Raw genomic sequence first — 21,772 nt, 5'->3', positions numbered from 1 at the left:
GGGTGACCTGCAGCCGGTCTGTGGAGCAATTCACAAGTCTCTGTTTTTACCACGTGGCCCATAATTTGTATGCACAGTAAAGTTTGTGAAGTAACTACCCTGTTTTCCCCAAAATAAGACATCCTCCGAAAATAAGACCTACTTACAGGAAAGATAAGACGTCCCCTGAAAATAAGACCTAGCGCATCTTTGGGAGCACACCTTAAAATAAGACACTGTCTTATTTTCGGGGAAACGGGGTATCTTTCCTCTCACAAATTCAGAGAAAAGGAATCTATTAAGGTCCTAGTCACCTTTTTTAAAAGGTAATGTATTGGTTAGAAGAAAGAGTTCAAACCCTGCTTTTCTCAGTGATAAAGTACTGAAACGGAAACAACCACTGGTAAATTAACTTTCAAAAGAAAATGATGGTATTGCCTCAGCAATATTCCATCTGGTATATTATTATACCATATTCATCAAAGATATCAGCATCCAACAATATAGCTATGTAATACATAGTGTAATGGGAAGTTCTCTCCTTGCCTTCTATAAATATTATGCTAATACAGCTTTAGTTTAATGAAAGTCCTGCTAAAAATAGGTTGGTTTGATACAATAAATTATTATGATTCAAATGGAATTGTTAGCAGATGAGGGCAGACCAGGCCACCGATATTTTATTTATTGTTATGTTTACTCTGTTTACTTTCCTGTTTCCTAGATTCAGAGCATCCTAAAGGCAAGTGCTGTCTTTTTTTCTAGCACCTATTAGAGGACAGAGTTCAGAGTACATATTCTTTCACTAACTCTTGAATGGATGGATACATTAATGACTAGAAAGTCAACACATGAGCATTCTAGAAAGAAAACTTACATAACCAAAATCAAGTAAAAACTTTTGTAAAATTACTACACATAGCTATACTGTAAAATAAAAATACAAAGAAATAGAAAATAAATCTTTCAAGTAAAGAAGAAATCCACCTGGTTCACTTCACTTAGTAAAGCATGTAGAAATTTTAAATAAGGTTTTAATATTTTTATATGTAACAATCCAAGACAGATTTCTATAATTGTGCAAAGTTGCCATCTCTTACACATTTGTCAGAGAAACTGATATTTTAGGAAACTTAGGAGCTAATGTTTAATGTGATGGTTAATTAGTATGGGAAAAAATCTAGATGAAGATAGAAAGGTCAGAAAAACTTGCAAAAATGTTCTTGTTTAACTGCATTTACTTGCCTAACCCTTTCAATGCAGAACCAATTATGAACATTGTGGTGCTATCAATAATTTCTTACTGAGTATATAAATTTAAAATGGTAATTTCAATTTTTATTTCATCAGGGCAAGGAAGATAATAAAATTGAATACAAATTAGTGTATGTGGGTCATACACCTGAAAGATTAGACGAATACTGTGCTCATTATAACTGAGTTTAAACAAAGTACTAAAATGTTTCATTTGAAAGACTGAATATAAATAAAAGAATTAAGTAGCAAGGGAAATCAATAATGAATACTCAAACACACAAAATGATATATCATTAGGTTTGCTGGATTCTCTTAGATACGATTTTCTTTCAAGAAATTGACAAAGTTTTGTTATAAACATAACTTAGAAAATAAGATACTAAATAATGCGTAATAAAATATGTATCTTGAACACAGTCACTGAGTATTTACTGAATAACAATGGAGAACTTTAGTTTTTCTCCCATTGTGTGGGAGATTTTGTCCTCCACTACACGCTTTTATATTTACTTCAACTGTTTTTCTCTAAGAGTTCATGATCATCTTCAGACAAAAAGCAAAACTATCATTATCATTATCCGACACCCCTTAAAAGTAATATCAGTTATTAATTATTCCATTTAAGATGATAACCAAAATCATTTAATTTAAACAGTACGTTGCCATACTGAACCTCAGAATCAAAGCATTCTATGATAGATACACTTTTATCTGACAATGTGAATGTTACTTTTTTTTGCATTATTGCTCAATATTTTGTTGCAGCCATCATCTGATTTCTTTTCCGAATGTATTTATCTTCGTTCATTCCTTGCGAGGTTTTTGTTTTTAGTCCTTATCTTAAACATTCTCATTGTTATTAAATTTTAAGCCTCTTTAATTTTGTGAAGGCAAAAAGTGGAAACCAAACAAACACACATACATATACAGAGAAAATAAAAAAAAAAAAAGAGCATTGAACTGAAGTAAAATATTAGGACACTAGCCCTGAGAAGGTATCTGGTTAAAAAGGAAACTCTTATTGTTTAATAAATCTTATAAATTGATAAAGCGGATTCTGAAAGCAAATATGTTTTACTTGCAATGGAAAATGAAAAAAAAAAAAAAAGCAGTATACTGTCCTATTCCATTGGGGTTATTTCTACCTTTAGTCACCGGGACAAAGAGAATTTTTAAAAGCGTATACAATACTTTGAAAGGCAGAATGATGCATGGTGTTGAGAAAACAATAAACTCGGTAAAGCAAAGTGAAAGATCTGGACGTGAAACATGTATAATGTGTTTCTCAGGGTAAATACTGCAAAAATATGCTATTTTTTGTTTATCAAAACACACAATCATTTAAGCTAACAAACATAATTTGCCAAACAGAAACCCTCATACAAACTCTCATCTCCCAATTGTGATGCAAGTTCTGCTAGAACTATTAACTTCTAAAGTTTAGAACGGCAATCTTACAAGTGCACTTTAGAATAGTCAACTACAGTTATCAAAAATGTCTCCAGAATAGTTATTAGTCAATAAAATACAAGCATTTTCTGTTACTCTGTGTCTTATTTGAAACCTTAATTGGATTGTCATTAGTCTGTGTTCAAAACTGTATTCCAAAATCTGGAATTCTTTCTGCAAATGGGGCTATAGATTCAAAAAGCCAAATGTAAATTAAGAAGAATTTTTGGTAAATGCACACAAATATAAATACATAAAACAGAACTTCACATAGTAAGATTGATAGAGCCGTATTAATAAAAGAAATATATGTATGTACATGATATATAAGATTTTCTAAGAAACCTAAGCAAAGAAGTATTTGAAGGAGCTTTTGGTCCAGTTCTTATAGTATGGAAGTCTTGCTGCTACTTGGCCAGAAATCATTTTTTTTTATATTAAACTCCTATAAGCCAGCCCTTATATAGTACACCTAATAACATCATATCAGGAATTTTCATGTGTCTCTAGCCTAAAATATGTACAAATAGAACAGTTCAGTCACCTCAACTAATAAGTTCAGTCACCTCAACTAATCAAAATCCTCCAATAGCTCCCCACTTCAATAGACTAAGTAAGGCTAATACCTTTTAGTATGAGCCCTTTGGCACAGCCAACTCACACACTAAATTTGAACATATGCCTCCAACAACTTTTCCTCAGGTCATGATTTTCTACAAGATATTCCCAGATGCCCATCTGGCACCTCTGATCATGCTGGTCCCTGGGAGTCTAGTTTCTATTGAAAGCTCTTTTCCCAGGCCTAGCGTAAGACTTACCTATCCCATGTGACTTTCTCAAAATAATTAATTACTTCTTTCTCTGACCCCATAGTATACTTCCCTTTAGCACAAATCAATGACTTTTTAGACAGTTACCAACGTGCCTTTCCCCAGCAGAGGGAAAATCTTTCAAAGAAATCAATTCTGATCATCTTTTTTGTTCTTCTAATATCCAGTTTACTGTTTCACTTTATCTAAATGCTCCAAAAAGCATTGAAATGGATAGAATATAAGGTTCTGGTAGTACGACTGTCCAGGCCATCTTGGGGAAATTAATTAATTTCTCAGCATATTGTAGTTTCCTCTTGTTTTAAAATAATAGGTGGTTGATAGCAATGAATGACCTATGAACTGAAACATCTCAGCTATTGAAAGAAGGTGCATTTGAACTACTGTTACGTGTATCATGACCCACTGTATATTTCAAACCTGTGTGTGTGGAACCACTTCTTAGGGAAGAAATAGATGTAACTAACAGTCTTGAAATATCCTCGGTTGCTGCTGAACGTCAGCATTGTGCTCATGACACACAGCATATGAGAAAGCCCCTTCCTTCGATATGTACATTAAAATGATGGTATTTAACCTCAAGTAATTTAATGTTTTTAATCTCCTTATACACTTTCCAACAGAGTATGTACGGTTCCCACATTTTCAGAGTTTATAGCTAATTTGAGCTTTTAGCTAAATCCTCTAAATCACTGAATCAGAAAGAGTCACACTGAGTTCTCATTTGTCTGCTTTCTTAAGTGACCTCGTCATTTGGACAGTTACCTTGTCCCATCCCATCTGTTACCTGAATCCATGGCCATCTGTCATTTTCTGCAGCCGTCCATGCATTTATAAGCCCCTTCTTATTAAGACGTGCATAGTAGGGATACCATTTCTGGAGTCCAAAAAGAGCTCGGTGAGTAGAGGAAGCGGTTATTTGCTGATTTGATATGATTCCACCTTCAATTCCCAATGGGCCTGAGCATTCTGGGAACAAAGCAGAAAAAAGCACCAATGTTTTAGAAATAATACATATGCAAAATGTGGCTGCACAATTTAATGGGAGATTCTTTTAAATGATTTGAACCTGTGCCCCTATGCCTTGTACACCTCATCCAGTTTACAGACACCTTACTGACGGCAACATTAAGGAAATGATTCTTGCTCCTCGCGACACTGTCTCCTTCCTCTGCTGTGACAGTGGCCACTGTACACTTCCTTTCCACATTACAGTTCTGTATTATGTACTGTTAACTTGGGTCATTGGATTGCTGATCATATCAACACAAGCATAATGTACTTAAAAGGCCTTATATTTCATATCCCCAGAGATCAGCAAGCCACATAAATCTAAAAGGCTCAAAAAACATGTGTCGATCCATTATTTCTTAACTAGCACACATCTGAGTTTGTGTCAAAATCACTTTTGTACTAAGTTAGCATCTCTCATTAACATAAACTTTTTTTATCTTCTTTTTTTTTTTTTTTTATTGTTGGGGATTCGTTGAGGGTACAATAAGCCAGGTTACTCTGATTGCAATTGTTATGTAAAGTCCCTCTTGCAATCATGTCTTGCCCCCAGAAGGTGTGACACATACCAAGGCCCCACCCCCCCCTCCGTCCCTCTTTCTGCTTTCCCCCAACATAAACTTTTTAACTTAAATTTTTATACCCATTAAAAGTTACGGTTCCATGACAAGGTGACGCGTAATTCTGTTAACATCTAAAGATATTATTAAAATAACCTGTGATATCTTATAAATTATAAAACAGTATCTTTTTATAAAAAGAGCAGGTAAATTCTCTAACATTATACATGACACAATGTGTCCAACTCAGTAAATTCACAACTTTAGATACTGGGATTCTGCACTAACATTTTAAGTTTATTGTTTAAATTTGCAACTTGGAAACTTACTGAAATTTTTCTAATAAAAATTAAAAATACTACAATTAAAGCATAATATATTCAAATAATATATTTATAGTCAAATATGTTAAGCCTTTTAAATTAGAAATGGAGATAAATCCATTTAAAATTATACATCCATGTTTATATTTTATATATAAAATTATATATTTGATTATTATTTTTTTTTTTTGAGACAGAGTCTCAAGCTATCACCCTGGGTAGAGTGAGTCATCATAGCTCACAGCCACCTCCAACTCTGGGGCTCAAGCGATCCTCTTGCCTCAGTTTTTCTATTTTTAGTAGAGACAGGGTTCTTGCTTTTTGCTTAGTCTGGTCTTAAACTTGTGAGCTCAAGCAATTCACCCACTTCAGTCTCCCAGAGTGCTAGAATTATAGGCATGAGCCACCACACCTGGCCTGTATATATTTGAATTTTTTAATTACTTCAAAAATTCAGGAGAAAGTACATTTATTTTAAATAAGGTTTAAAAATTCAGAAAATGTAAGTTATAATATAACAAAAAATAATACTTGAGTTTTATAATTTCAATAACAAATCATACACTATACTCAACTTTTTGGCAAGTTTAGATTTGTATGATAAGTATGATATTCCTATAATAAATATACTACAATCATGTATCAGAATTCCTGAAAATAAGAAAAGACTGCAATGCCATTTTTAAATTTTGGTATGTATAAGCCAACCATTAACATTTTGGTTTTTAATTACTATAGAAGTCTAATATTGTAAGTAATTAAATGTTTATATTCAGACTGAGCTTGAAAACATGAAAGGAAGTATTTGGCAGCTGGATTATAATGTTTTTAAAATTTAAGAAGATATTTCTCATTGGTAACCCTTTCTTTTTCATTGTAATAAACATGGTTCTTTTTTAAGTCCAAGCTCTGATAGTAAATAGCTCTGATGGCTTTAAAACCTTTAAAGCACATTTTTTTTTTTAATAAAGAAGATAAAACTATGTGGATATGTAATCATTTTAATCAGGATTATATCAGTAAAGATGACAGTAGTATGGTAAAAATTGCATCTTTGCTATTGATAATTAAAAAATTATTCACATGATATGTTAAATCTAGATAATAAGATCTCATGTAATTAGGACTGTTTAACACTTTATTATGGCACAATATATCAGTTTGAAGTCATTAGATTGAGACGACATTCATTTGTAGAACTGTAGTATTAAAAGCTGCAGCTAATAATTTCTACTTTTCAAAAATTGGAACATTGAAAAATCAAATATTGATTGTCTGGATTCTTATTTTGCTTTCCACTTTAAACTCCAAGATTTTTACAGACTTCTTAAATATAGTAAGAAACTTCATAATGACACTCTGAATTTATTTATTTATTTATTTATTTATTTTATTGTTGGGGATTCATTGAGGGTACAATAAGCCAGGTTACACTGATTGCAATTGTTAGGTAAAGTCCCTCTTGCAATCATGTCTTGCCCCCATAAAGTGTGACACACACCAAGGCCCCACCCCCCTCCCTCCGTCCCTCATTCTGCTTCCCCCCCATAACCTTAATTGTCATTAATTGTCCTCATATCAAGATTGAGTACATAGGGTTCATGCTTCTCCATTCTTGTGATGCTTTACTAAGAATAATGTCTTCCACGTCCATCCAGGTTAATATGAAGGATGTAATTTAAAAACGGCAGGAGCCTGGATTTTTAAGATTATTGACATTAAAGGAGTCACAGGATTTGTTCTTTGATTTGAGCATATTGGATGGAAAAACGTAGCAGGCAAGAAGGTCGTTTATTGCAGGCCACAGCAAAGGTAGAGAGAACCTGCATCGATTAATTAAACTGTTTAATAACGTGAAAAAAAACTCTGTGCCTTTTAGTTGCTTACGTTTAAAGACTTTATGTTGGTCATCCAATTCAGGATTTGTAACCATTTTAAAAGAGAGAGTGGATCTCAGCCATACTGTTGTGTGAGTCTACTTCATGAGTATGCTTAACCCACCGACCTCCGTTTATTAGCTAACATCTAAGCAAACACACTCGCTGTGATATTGCATTATCAGATAATCACATGCCAACGAGTAACCGTCAGTATGTACTTACACGGGTTCCTTTACCACAAGGCTCCCAATCACTGGCATACAGATTTGTTCATGAAAATAACATAATTCAAAAAATATACGTTGACATACATTCACCATGTTCAAACTATTTTCACATGAGCAACCTCATTGCCCTGATTTCCAGTTTACGAGGGTTTTCTTCCCAGTTTTCAATTCTACACTGTTACTTTTTTTTTTCACCAGAGCATAGGTTATTTAATTAATTAATTAATTTATTTTTATTGTTGGGAAACCAGGTTACACTGATTGCATTTGTTAGGTGGACTACACAGTTACTTTTTTAAGTAGAAACTTTTACAACATTCACATACATAGTCTACCACTTAGATGCAATTGGAAAAATCTCATCAGAGTAAGCATGACCACAGCAGGGGCACTTAATGAAGCCTGAGTCTGTGACATATTACAGACAGCAGATATTGATTGTCTGGATTCTTGTTTTGCTTTCCATTTTAAACTCCAAAAAGTTTATAGACTTCCTACATGTCCTAAGAAACTTTCAGAGATATCTCACAGACTTGGGTTGGTGATACTCAATTTTTATCTGCTTTAGAATCGAGGTTACGATCCTGGCATGGTGGCTCATGCTCATAATCCTAGCCCTCTGGGAAGCCGAAGTGGGGTGATTTCATGAGCTCAGGAGTTGAAGTCCAGCCTGAGCAAAACCAAGAACCAGTCTCTACCAAAAATAGAAAAATTCACCAGTTGTTGTAGCAGGACCTATAGTCCCAGCTACTTGGGTGGCCAAAGCAAGAAAGAGGATCTCTTGAGCCCAAGAGATTAACGTTGCAGTGAGCTATGATGATGCCACAGTACTCTAGCACGGGCAACAGAGTGAGACTCTGTCTTAAATAAATAAAATATAGAATAGAATAGAATAGAAGGTATGATAAAATCTCATCCATCATTTATAAAAGAACAAAAAGGAATAAATGCTTTTGCCTTTGTCAAAAAATAATGAGTGTGGTTCTGTAAGGCCTGTTGCATGCTTTTCTTTAGGGGACCCCCCAAATGAGGTGATCCTGGTCTTTTAGCCCATCTGGACAGGCACTCAGAGTACACAGGAAGAACTCAGTATGTACACACCGAATGTTCTTTCAGGGCCTTTTTTCCTAAGCAGCATACTAATAAGCAAATGCAAGCCTTATATATATTTCACGGTGGAAAGTTGTCACAACAGCAGATTTTCTTCACTAATCATGTGGACCACAATCAAATGGATGTCATCATAATAAAAGGTCCAAAATCCAATTTCCTTTTGCCTGTGCTGTCTGCTTCCCCAATGTCCTATTAAACTCAACAGTTATAAAAACTAATGAAGGAACTGCAATTCAGAATGCAAATGATTATACACCTAAGATTCAGTGACCTTAAACAATTAATAATAAGACGGTTAAAAAGAAAGGCGATAGGAAGGTACACATTGCTTTGACGGTCAATACCTGGGGGAAGAAACATAAAAGAGTGATTGATGAACATCGGAAGGGTGTGTGTGCGTCTATATGTGTTTTATCAAACAGCCTTTGAAATAATACTTCACGGAGAAAGGTTAGCATGTTTATTTCACAAACAAGGAAATTTGTGAGGAAGACGTTAAACAAATACAGGATGAGTCTGGAATTCAGTGTGAAGAGTTCCCTAATTCTTCAAAGTTTGATTCTGACCTTTTTCTTCCGCTATTTTACATGGGGGAATGTGTACTGTACTTACATACGTTGGGAGAGAAGATAGGACAACCAACACAGAACGTGTGGAATTTAACTAGAGACGTTCAGGAGAGGAGAGAGCTTTACCAGACTGGAGTATACACATGTATTAAAACAGTAGGCGACAAGTATGGCCGTCAGCTGAAGAAGTAAATACCGGTGGTTTATAATGATATGTGTCCCTTGAGTTGTAAAAAAATTAAGCAGATATCATTATTGGCAATATGCACTGCTTATCTAATACAGATAAGATAATACCCTCTCATTAAGTCATTGACTTCCGGGTGGCGCCTGTGGCTCAAGGAGTAGGGAGCCGGCCCCATATACTGGAGGTGGCAGGTTCAAACCCAGCCCTGGCAAGAAACTGCAAAAAAAAAATTATTGACTTCTTATAATGTGGCCATACATCCATTACCCCCATCTACTCATCTATCCTCTCTTCATTTAATTCAGTTTTCAAAATTTGTATATTTAAGGTCTACTATTATACCAGGCGCTTTTCTAAAAAGTCATGATAAGGGGATGAACAAGGCAGAAAAGGTTTTTGTTCTCTAACAGTCCATGTTCTAATGGGGAACAAATAATAAATAGTCACATAAATAAGAAAATGCAATGGTAAGTGCTATGGAGGAAAAAGAAGGGTAAATCAAGTGAGGGCGTGTCAAGTGACCTTTGGATGACCTTTCTGAGAGGTGACACTAACTCTGATCTCTGACTGGGAAGTGGTCCCCTGCTATTGTGCTGGAATTACAGTCCTAGTTTCCTCAAAGACCTTTCCATCCAGTGGGGCAGACAGACAGAAAGAAATAAGAACATTTTCATGTAATATGGCAGAGGCTGTGAAAGTGGATACACAGGATTCAGTGGGATGGGGAAGAGGAAATCCAAACACAGCCTGGAGTTTGGGGACAGATTTCCTGGGGAAAAAAAAATAGGATCTAGCACAGTGGAGAAAGGGCAGCCTGACGCGGGAAGCTGCCTGCCATGATGGGGGGAGTAGGGGCAGTGCAGTGTCATTCGACCGAGAGGGGTTGGCAGGAGGATGGTTAGAAGTGGGGTGGAGAAGAAGACAGACCCCTGATTATTTTGCTGGAGAGACTGCCAGTGAGACTTGATTCTATCAATAATGAAGAGTTTTTGAAGAATTCTAACCACGGTTACATTTTCATTCAACGCCACTTATAGATCATTCCTATTATGTCATGCAGGGTAGAATTAAAAGGTAACAAAACTATGGCCAAATAGTGAGCAATCCCAATTGTCCAAGGTAAAAAGTGATGCAGGTCACACAAGTGAAGAGTGGTGGAGAAAAGGAACAGTTCAAAAAACACTGAAGAGGTAAAATTAGGCAGAGCTAGTTATGCTTAGATGTCGTGTGGAGGAGGGGAATGAACTACCTGGATTTCAGGGGATGCACATAAGCATGGACAGTGCTCACTTAAATCAAGACTGGCCCAATTTTGCAAATAACACCGTTGAGCTTAAGCCTAATTCTGCTCTTAAAATTTATCAAACATCACTCATGCCATTGAATTGAACTTGGGAGGGTTTCCTTTTATTTTACCTGCTCTTCCTACCCTGACCTTGGAAGGCTACTCATCGAGGAGGGACAAGACTGAAAAGTGAAAACCTACTTTTACGCTCAAACCTTGGCAAGTACTTCCCTGCCCCCAAACTTATCCACGTGTTCTTCCTGTGCACATCTCTTGTCCCCTAAGAGGGAGAATCCCTTTTCATGCAAGGATTCTATTCCTTGTAACATTTAGCAGTAAGCTTCAGTTTCAGCAGAGAATAAACAATTTTAGAGGCAATTACTTTTTTAATAATACAGATGAAAGGTAAGTAAATAGTACAAATTATAGGTAACACTGTATAACATTTTGTGTAGTTCATTTTTAAATTAAAAATTCTTATTCACTTATACTCTCTCAAGATACACAGGTAAAGAAGCCTTCTTTCAAAATTGTTTCTATGCTGAGTCAGTTCTTTAGTAATGATAAAAATGAGACCGAGGGGGGAGGGAGCTGCTCCTCTTTTAATGAGCTGTTACACAGCATTGTCAGGTATTTCTATCATTCCACATTGGTACAGCTAATGTGGGTACCGTGGCAATTCGATCAGCGCTGAATACCGCAGCAGAACGTAATAGCAGAATACAAGAGACTCTATTTCCTGGCTGCACAATCTGCATTTATGTGTCTTTGGTTCTGTGCTTGCTTTTGTCAGATATAGCAATAATCTTAAATTAATGAGTTCTTTCAACATTGACTACCAGTGGCTTTTAGGCATCATTTCCATAGTCACTTAAAATAATCGCATTGCCTGAATTGTGTTCATGGATTGGAAATGCCTTCTGACCCAATGCCCTGCCGCTCAGACTAACATTGAGCAGAGTGAGTGATGTAGCCTGGCAGGTTGAGCAGAGGCTGGGCCAGCTGGGGCCAAGCACCAAGCGCTCTCCCCAGAGGGACTTTTCTGCCTTGACCAAGTTGGATGTGAATAAAACAGCTTCAAAGCCAAGTCCTTCTCACTCTGCAAACTCATTCTACGGAGTGTGGCAAAGAATGGTGGCTGCATTTTATTGATCTTGCAGCTGACAAGAAACCGGTGCCCCAAGATGTCTCAAATCTCGGTCCTGTGTGTGCTGATCAAGCCTTTCAAACACATGAGATGGACAGCTGAATCTGTAACAGGAAGGCACTGCTATGCTTTGCTCTATCTCAGTATCCAGACACATTCAGAATGAAAGGATTTCAAATTAAAGCCTTGTAAGAAACAAATCTCCTTTAAACATCTCCAGTCCTTCCTTTGCTAAGATCTCCTAGGAGTGAGTCCTCTGCTGTGCTTAGCATAGCGTGATAATTGTGCTGAGCGTGCGCTGGCGAATAGATTACTGATGACCTCTACTGCTGCAGAAATTAATGCTGATTCAAACGTAAGCCTCCCTCTGTGCCTCTTGGACCACAGCCTTTCCTGTATTACTAGCATTTGCTTTATTTTAGGGGTGTCTTGAGTCTAGGTTTTAAATTGGTGTGGGAGGGAACAAGTCCACCATTTCTCTCGCTGTGGCCTGGAGTAAAAAAGCCCCAAAGATTCTTTTTTTGGTGTTTCCTGTCAGAGAAGCCTCAACACATTTGATCTGATTTCCTTCAAGGTTATCATTTTTCCGGTGTTAGGAAGCTGTGTCAGAAAAAAGAGAGCAAGGGATGGAGTGAAAATAGAAAGTTTAAGAAAGGCTGGACTCAGAGAAAGGGCCTGAATCTTCCAGATTAGGTGCAAGAGGCAAGGGAGGTAGCAAAACATTCCCTGGACACAGGTCCCAGCTGTGAAGGTGGACATGCAAACAAGGCCTTTCCTTTGCTCACTCTTCCCACATTCCTGCAGAGTTCCCCCCCAGTCCCCCCCCCCCCCCGTCAGCCCCTGCTTAGCACACTGAGAATAATCACCTTCTGAGGACTCAGAATGAAATTCCATATGGTGGTGTCTGTTTCTCTCCATACCCAGAGTCTGCTTCTTTGTTTCAGGGTACAAACTTCACACAGTCACAGTCATCTTGCTTAGGGAAATGGGTCATTGTAAAATCGTCAAAATCATTTTCAAAAGTTAGTTAAGCTTCTTTGGACTGCACAGGAAATACATGCGGACCTTAAAGGGAAGGCTGTCTCTCTGTATCTGATCGGCAACTTAGTTTAGATAAATAACAAATTTCTTCACAGTGGTGAAGACTGCGATTCTGTGATATGTGACCATGAAAACACCCCCTCCCCCATTTAGAATGACATCCTATTATTTTCCATATTGAAAAGCTCAGAAGGCGTCCAGGTTAAATGATCAGGAACAATTATTTGTGCATATTTTTTCTCTTAGACATAAACTTCTTAAAGGTAGAAATCATTCATTTTGCATTATTTATGTTTCCAAAACACTTAACATAGACTTTACAAATTGGAAGTTCTCAATACTGTGGGTTAGAGTAAATTAAAACAAATTATCACTTATTGGAATTACTTCTCTTCCTTTTTTGAAGTCAAATTAATCTTCTGAATGCAGATATTATCACTCTAAGGATTCAACCTAGTGGATGGGTCTTAAATATATAAAAATCAATTCTTGGAAGTAGGAGAAATACAATGTTTGGAATGACAATTTTTATAAAGTTACCAATTCAATTATCAGCTATCTAGCTATTTTTCTGTAAAATGGGTGTTATCTCAAATCAGTTGTGATACGTTATCAGTTTATGTTAATTGTTTTGAATTCAGGAAAAAAAATAAAGCCATGCATAAGCTAAACTATAATAGGAAATGATTAATAGTAGGGCTCCCCAAGCTGATTCGTGAGCATACTGACAAAGAATGATGGACTTAGCACTCGAAGGCCAAATTCTTATTGACGTCATTCACAAAAATGGACAAAATCTAACATTATTATAATTTTCTCACAGTCAACAGAGCTGTGCTAGGACAGCAGAAGAGTATGTTTCCATTTGCTTTAGGTGCATTCATTCAAAACAAAAGAGCATACGGGTGTCAAGTGCTAAGTGCGCTTTTGCAGCCAGGCAAGATTTCAGTACTTGTACTTAGGCTTCCACTCAAACTGCATAATTCATCTTCCACCAACTATGAAGATAAGAACATAGTGTGATGAAATATTTGTCTGTATAGTCAAAAGCTTAAAATTCAAAAACCTGAAGATGTATACCTGTTCTTCGCTTTCTGACACAATATATCTATGCACAGGAAAGCGCTAAAAGGGTATAATGCCAAGGTAAAAATGCTAAAAAAGGGATTCAGTTGCTGGAAGAAACATGAACAGAATAACAAATGTAAATATTCAAACAGTACCATGCAGAAGACACATTACTATGCTTTTAAGTTATTTGCATCTTTAAGATGTTTTAGCAAATGTATATCAGGATAAATGCCAAAAAGCATTGCCTCTGATGTTTTGTTATAAAGAAATATTACTGGCAGGCCAGACATTTATTTTTATTTGAGAGATAAATCACAGTCTCAAACTCAATTACCAGCTGCACCTAACCATTTTTTTCCCTATACAATGTGGTTAGACTTTTCTTCATACTGGATGTTATCTCAGGTCAAGAACGAAATCTCAGTGTGCCAGGGGTCAAAAGAAATCCAAGAGATCAAACAGACCACTGCTGATGGCGAGGTACAGCATAATGAGCCCTCTCTGATAGTAGAACGCTTTGGAAAGTTGTGGAACGAATGACAGAAAGTAAAATCCACCCTTGGAAATGCCCGGTAGAAAATTTGTTCCTTTGAATTCCAGAGACATCTATTATCCCTTCACTCTTAAAAATGTAAGAAAATGTTTGTCACTTAGAAAATAAAGAAGTAGGGTGGTGCCTGTGGCTCAAAGGAGTAGGGCGCTGGCCCCATATACTGGAGGTGGTGGGTTCAAACCCAGCCCCAGCCAAAAACTGTAAAAAGAAAGAAGGAAGGAAGGAAGGAAGGAAGGAAGGAAGGAAGGAAGGAAGGAAGGAAGGAAGGAAGGAAGGAAGGAAGGAAGGAAGGAAGGAAGGAAGGATGGAAGGAAGGAAGGACGGAAGGAGGGAGGGAAGGAAGGGCAGGCCTATAACAATCAGAAATGTATTAGGGTTGAACAAAGACCTCAAAATTCTTTCATATAATTTTTGTCCACTTTCCACGTGACAACTTCACCTCTGCCCAGTTTCCTCTGTCTAGATTAACATGGATGAATTCCTGATAATATGCATTTACTAACTGAACCTTCCTGCAGACAAATGTACCATAACGTGCATGTGCAATGCTATCAGATATTATATTTTCAATGGCTCTGGTAGTCCAGAAAAAAATAATTCAACACTGAATTTTAAATATAATAAATTGTAAAGCTACTAAAACAAAAATACTTTGCCAATGTTGTAGAAAGAACATTTTAGGAAGATTTAATAGAGTAACAATTTTATTACAGACCTGTAGAAGCTAAGCCTACTTTTCATATATTATCTCTTATTCAATAGACACTCATACTGAATGTGTTTTATAATGTAATGAATATGGATCAGCCCTGAAATAGGAAACTTGACTTCTACTTCTTTTCAAATTTATTTATGTAATAATAAAGTAGATCCTGATATCCCATGCAGTCTGAGTTTAATATTTATTTTTATTGAACAATATTTGTAGGAAAAACAAATTTGTTTCAGTTTTACTAATAATGCATGCATATATTTTAGATGAGTGTAGGGACTTACGAATCTTAAATCTGGATTTAAATCTTCAGTTGCTAAAGTGAGTATGGCACATTATCTATGTTCAACAAAATATCCACAGTGGGATAAATTGTTATTTTCTGACACGGTGCAACAGAATACATTGTTGCTACTGCTGTAAGGTGAATACATATATTTCTTATGAATACATATATTTCTTATAAACTTATATTAATAATATATGACAAATACAAAAATTTTAACTATGAAGAATTCTAGGCTTGCTCATTATGAACTCGTACATGTTATGTTAAAAATATCCACAGCTAGGGATTCCATGCTTTTCTTGGGCTTTTAAAGATCAGAGAAATTAAACTTTCTTTCATTTTGGAATTTATAAAAAGACTAAGTTCTTCAGAAGCCTGCAAATGTTGGATAGCTCACCACTCTAGTACACTTATTTGTAAGATTAACTGGGTAGGGGCCATACACGGTAAACATAAAATGATTCATACTCATTTACACAAAATGAATCAGCAGAATTAATTTCACTTCTAAACTGTTCTGCACACTCTAGGAAAATAGCCACTTGATTTTCTCAGAAATCATTCTTTCTAGTCACATATTTCAAAAAACAATAAACATCGTTATTTTCTAACTTAATAGTCAGATGACGCAGTAGGATATAGTCACTATTTTCACTATAAAGGGAAGATAAATTGCATAAAAATACGGAGAGCAAGCCCAGGATATAAATTTAACTTTGTATTGGTTGAACACGATAGTTCAATTACCCAAATCCTCTTAAACTATATATAAAAAAAGAATATATAAATTGCTCAGGCAGGGGGTTATGACAATACATCCTTGGTGCCTTAGTATTTTGAAAAGTTATCAACTTAGCTAAACCGAAGTTGCAAAGATAAAAAGAAAATAAAAAAATACTCATATTTACAGATTTAGAGGTACATGACTTCTTCAGATCATACAATCTACAAACACAGGCAATTTATTTAGAATTCAACTAAAGTAATAGTTAGGTATAATGTAGTGGCAACTTGTGATGTGTATAAAGCACCAAAGTTTATATCATATCAGTTTATCAAAACTGTCATTCACTGAAAGTTTGGTTAAGGGCATGAAGGCAAATGCAGTTCCAAAAATTTCTGTTCTGACCATATCCCTGAACAAAAACTGTGTGCTACTTCATTGAAGATTTTTGGCTTATGAAAGCCAGACAGATGTGAGTTTCAATGCATATACCATCACTTACAAGCTGTGTGGCCTTTGGGAATTTGGTTAATCTTTCAGCAGCTCCAGATTAATCAAGGGTTTACAGATTTTACTGCACATTAGCATAACATGGAGTTTAAAAAAATTCCAGTACTAGGAAGCATCTCATACAATATCAATCAGAATATCTTGGGGCAGGCCTTTTAAAAAGCTCTGATGGTACCATAATACTGGAACAATGTATTTGAGGGAAACCAACATCTGTTTATTCCCTGGGGTAGAAACAATACATGGTTATCACCTAGTAAACTCTAGGGCAACCAATATGCCCTTAGTAAATGGTAGTTCTCATGTTGCTGTTTGACTGTTATAAAACAAAAAGCCAGAGATAAAACAAAAGCACGGGAGAGACAGGCATCTACCCACCTTTGCTACCTAGAGAACCATGGTTTAAACATATGCTCCTGATTCAGCCAGGTTTAACACGCATTCACGTCTTATCAGAGAAATAAAAAAAGGAATAGAACATCTATTCCCATTTCCCATACAAAACATTCTTTAACAAAAATTTGAAATACATACATAAGCACAATTATTAATCATGAGCTGTTACTGAAAATGATTCAAACTATCGTGTCCCTTGGCATCTCTGTAATACCAACCACATTCATCATCAGTTATTTCTGTCACCAAAGCATTCAAATTGTCAGATAAAACTCTTCGCCTGGGGGAAATATAAATTATGGCTTCTTGTAATGAATGAAAATGAAATGATTTCCCACGGTGTATTGCCAGACTGGCTGGAAATAAAAATAACTAATTAAATAATCTTTTTTTAAAAATAGGTCTGTGTCTGGCAAGCACTTCTCTTCATTGTGATAAAAGACAGGAATCTCCGAGGAAAAATCTCATATTAACACTGTGATAAATCAGATTACACCTCAGAAAAGCACCTGAATAATCAAGATCATTTTTTTTTCTCAATTTAACATCTGAGTCATCCTATCTTCAGGATAAGTGGAGATGAAGTTTTAGCTGCTGGCTATTTTGTCAGGGCAATCAAAGAAATCTCATCTCCTCACGTCCATAACTGAGAGTGAAGTAACAAACCATTTCCCCTAAATTGAGTAATACAGGTTTCCATATCTTCAGCATATCCTTTTCTATTTCATCTTGACTTGTATTTCCAATCAATATGGAAGAATATTAATATTCATGGTTTCAGATTTCTAAGGACCTAATGGGGTGTAATGGGGGAAATAACCATGAAATGCCCTGTAGCATCCAGCCAGCCCTTCATGAGAGGTATGAAAACCATGCACGAATAGCAGTCTCTCATGAAGTGTTACATAAAGAAAGTAAATTGAAGAGACAGTTTCAAAAGAAATGAAATGTATGATATATTCAGGAAATGTAAACTTCCCCACCAGGGTTGTCAAAAGCACATGGTAACTCTGGGAGGCTGAGGCAGGTGGATCACCTGAGCTCAGGAGATCAAGACCAGCCTGAGCAAGAGCGAGACCCCATCTCTAAAAAATAGCTGGGCTTTGTGGTGTGCACCTGTAGTCCCAACTACTTAGAGGCTGAGGCAAGAGATTAGCTTGAACCCAAAGTTTGAGGCTGCTGTGGGTTATGATGTTGCCATAGCACTCTACCCAGAGTGACAGAGTAAGACTGTCTCAAAAACAAACAAAAAAGCACATAATAAAAACTTCAGATAGTACAAAGCGACATTCAAACTTAATCGTTCTATATATAGAAGGTGGCTTACATTTTAGTACAGAAGCCAACAGACTAACAAATATCTCCTGGAAGCCTCTAAAGAGCTGACTGGTTATTGTTCCTTCATTTTTCATCTTGCTTTTCCTCACGTCAACCTGGGTGAGCTCTGCACGAGGCTGACCACTGGCTGAAGAGGGATGGACAGAAGGAAGTTTAGTAAAACACCACTTCTCCAAAGATTGTCACTCACAACGGTTTTTAATAGAACACCTGGAGTTTAGGGATCTGCTCTTTACTCTCTCACTTCACCCAGATGCCACAGCATGGAAAGCTTATCCGAAAAGCTATTTTTTTTCCCCTCTCCCATTATGAATTACTTACGTACAACTAAAAATTCTACTTTTATATATAAAATTAGAAATAATAAACAAAATTCTCTTAGCTCTTCTATTAGTTTTATTCCTAGGAATATCAAATGCCATCCAGAGGGTGGTGCCTGTGGTTCAGTGAGTAGGGCACCGGCCCCATATACCGAGGGTGGTGGGTTCTAACCCGGCTCTGGTCAAACTGCAACAAAAAAATAGCCAGGTGTTGTGGCGGGCGCCTGTGGTTCCAGCTACTTGGGAGGCTGAGGCAGGAGAGTTGCCTAAGACCAGGAGTTGAGGGTGCTGTGAGCTGTGATGCCATGGCACTCTACTAAGGGTGATAAAGTGAGACTCTGTCTAAAAAAAAAAAAAATGCCATCCTGATTGGAAGACAATTTTTTTTCTCTTGAAAATCATGTATAGTATCAGTAGCATTAGAAAACAAACATGGTTCAGCCATGTGAACCAGAGGAACATGTCTTTACACGTGACGGGTTGTCATGGAGAAATGTCACAAGTGTGATATTATAAAACTCTGATCACACGCTCTAAAAGCTGTTAGGGGGTTACGATATTAAAGACTGTGTTAAAAATATAAATACGACTACTAAAGAACCATAGTCCTAAAAGATCCGCAATTTCAGTGGAAAGATTACCACTGAGTTTTCACTCGTATATACCAAGAAGTGAGAGAGAGAGCGGAGAGGAAACTACTACAATCTCATAAGCAAATCAAGCTGCTTTAATAATTTGGGATTATATTGCGTTGCAATCTACAGCACATACTATTTGTATAACAAAAGTTTATCAACGCAGTGGAGCTGCTCCAGCCATTCCTTCCGCTCTGGGTGTGTATGTCCTGAATGGGTCTTAAGAATCTGATCTAAACCCTCCAACTGTCTTATGTCATTACTATCCACATAGTGGCTAAGAGTGAAATATCCAAACACGGATAAATGATTCTGAAGTTTCTGTCTGAAAAACATCATAAAACAACACAATCAATACTTGGAAGTCAAACAGAAAATAAGCATTATCACTAATATAAGCTATTCAATTCTGTGTCTAATTCCACTGTTTAAAGAATTCTCCATTTGTCCTTTCTTTTCTCCTCTGGCCTAAGCACTGCTGCAGCTCTGGGTCTTGCGGCCTGTATTGCTGCCCCTGCCTTCTCAACTGAGTCCCCTTGATTGATCCTACAAATCGAAGTCAGAACAAATTCAGAAAATCTGACCATTTCCTTCTCTTGGTGAAACATTTTTCCCCCAGTGCTCAGAAAATAAAGGTCATCTTCTTGGCTGGTTGAAATTTACCTTCCAGAAATATCAAGCTCCAAATCGTAGACCCAATTTTGCTTAGATGGCAGTGTATGAAATATTTCTCAGGTCATGACCCTAGTATTTCTATCCCTGTTCACTTTTCCCCAAAGCTAAATTAATTTTGCTATTAGTTGGGTCCAGAAAGACTCCAAGTGTACTTGTATCATAGAGAAACTTGGCATTTAAATATACTTTATGTGCATTTATGAATTTATAAATTTGCCTTCCATGTTAAATTATAAATTCTCCCCAAATAAAGGTTCTACCTGTCCTGTTGGATGCATTGGCCTTTTCCATGCATCTTTGATAGTGTCAGACAGTAATAGCTGCTCAAAATCATAACGATCACTTCAGCAGAGGATAACACAATGGAGAATCTCCCCCAGTAGAATGGTTCCCTATCTTGCCATGCAAACACTTAGGACATTTTACCCGTTCTCACCTCAAGTTCACTTCATCCTTGTCTATATCTTCCAATATCTTTTTCTCTTGAAACTAAGAGAAATAACATCTACTTATTCCTCCAGGACCATCAGAGGTGTCCAACTGGTGGCCCGTGGGCTGCATGTTGGTTATTCAAGGCCTCTTTTGCTTATCTGTGGTGTTAGACATTGCAAACATTATGCAGAAACCATTTTTTTACTCATCAGTTTTCATTAGTGTTTGTGTTATTAATGTGTGGCCCAAGACAACTCTTCTTCTAGTGTATGGCATAGAAAAAAAAAAAAAAAAAGGTCGAATAGCCCTGCCTAGGTGAACATTTGATAGTTCTTTCCTGCTTTCCTTACAAAGATGTGGATCTGTCATTTCTCTGAAAGACCTGCCTGAAAAAATACAAATGGAGCCTGCACATATTTATTGCAAAGAAAAAAAAGAAAAGAAACTCAGGTATTTTAGACTTCAAATAACCCCATCAATAGTATTTTTATTTTTGATTTTGACTGAGGCAACTGAGGCTTAGAGAGGTTAACCCTAGTATCACAGAGCCAGGAATTGGACTCAGATATATCTATTTCCAATGAGTCATTATACATATTGGGAGATGAGGGTCTGGATATGATCTGTTTGCTGCATTTGCTTTCAGGAGTATGGAGAATCTCCAAAAAATTATGAGCAGGGCAGGTGGCCATCAAGTTTATAAAGGTATAGAGCAGTGAGGGACCTTCTGCCATGGCTTGTGAACTGAACGTTCAATATAGACTGTTACTCATTCAATATTTAACACATATTTCTTGAGTCTCTTCTTTGTGCAAGGCAGAAGCATAACATTTCATACTTTAGACAGCTAAGAGTGAAAGGGATTTTACAGCTGAGAGTAGCTTAGTACAAACTAGCTTGAACTTAGCATCATTTTATAACTAAAGATTCATACAAAAGGAATATTGCAAGCTGCCTACCTCAAGGACTTCTATGGCTTTTTCTTCTCTCTCTCACTGTTTATTTTCTCTATGTAATGTAACAACCATTTTCATATTTTCTCTTAAAAGAAAATCTATTATGGCATAGTGCATTCTTCTCTAAGAAAATGCCTCAGGGCGGCGCCTGTGGCTCAGTGAGTAGGGCGCCGGCCCCATATACCGAGGGTGGCAGGTTCAAGCCCAGACCCTGCCAAACTGCAACAACAAAAAAAATAGCCGGGCATTGTGGCGGGCGCCTGTAGTCCCAGCTGCTCGGGAGGCTGAGGCAGGAGGATCGCA

The 21,772-nt window shown here is 36.7% G+C and overlaps 1 protein-coding gene across 2 annotated transcripts in view; it reads right to left on the bottom strand.

Annotated features, from left to right (window-relative positions):
* EDIL3 (EGF like repeats and discoidin domains 3) overlaps window positions 1-21,772 on the bottom strand; it is a 434,578-nt gene that overhangs the window by 134,633 nt on the left and 278,173 nt on the right. For both annotated transcript variants that reach the window (XM_053587072.1, XM_053587080.1), the window contains one exon: window positions 4,303-4,484. In XM_053587072.1, coding sequence (XP_053443047.1) covers window positions 4,303-4,484 — 182 coding nt within the window. The remainder of the gene's footprint in view (window positions 1-4,302; window positions 4,485-21,772) is intronic.

The sequence above is a fragment of the Nycticebus coucang genome, chromosome 1 (genome assembly GCF_027406575.1).
Source record: "Nycticebus coucang isolate mNycCou1 chromosome 1, mNycCou1.pri, whole genome shotgun sequence".
Classification (NCBI taxonomy): Eukaryota; Metazoa; Chordata; class Mammalia; order Primates; family Lorisidae; genus Nycticebus; species Nycticebus coucang.
This window is presented reverse-complemented; position numbering and strand designations above follow the sequence as displayed.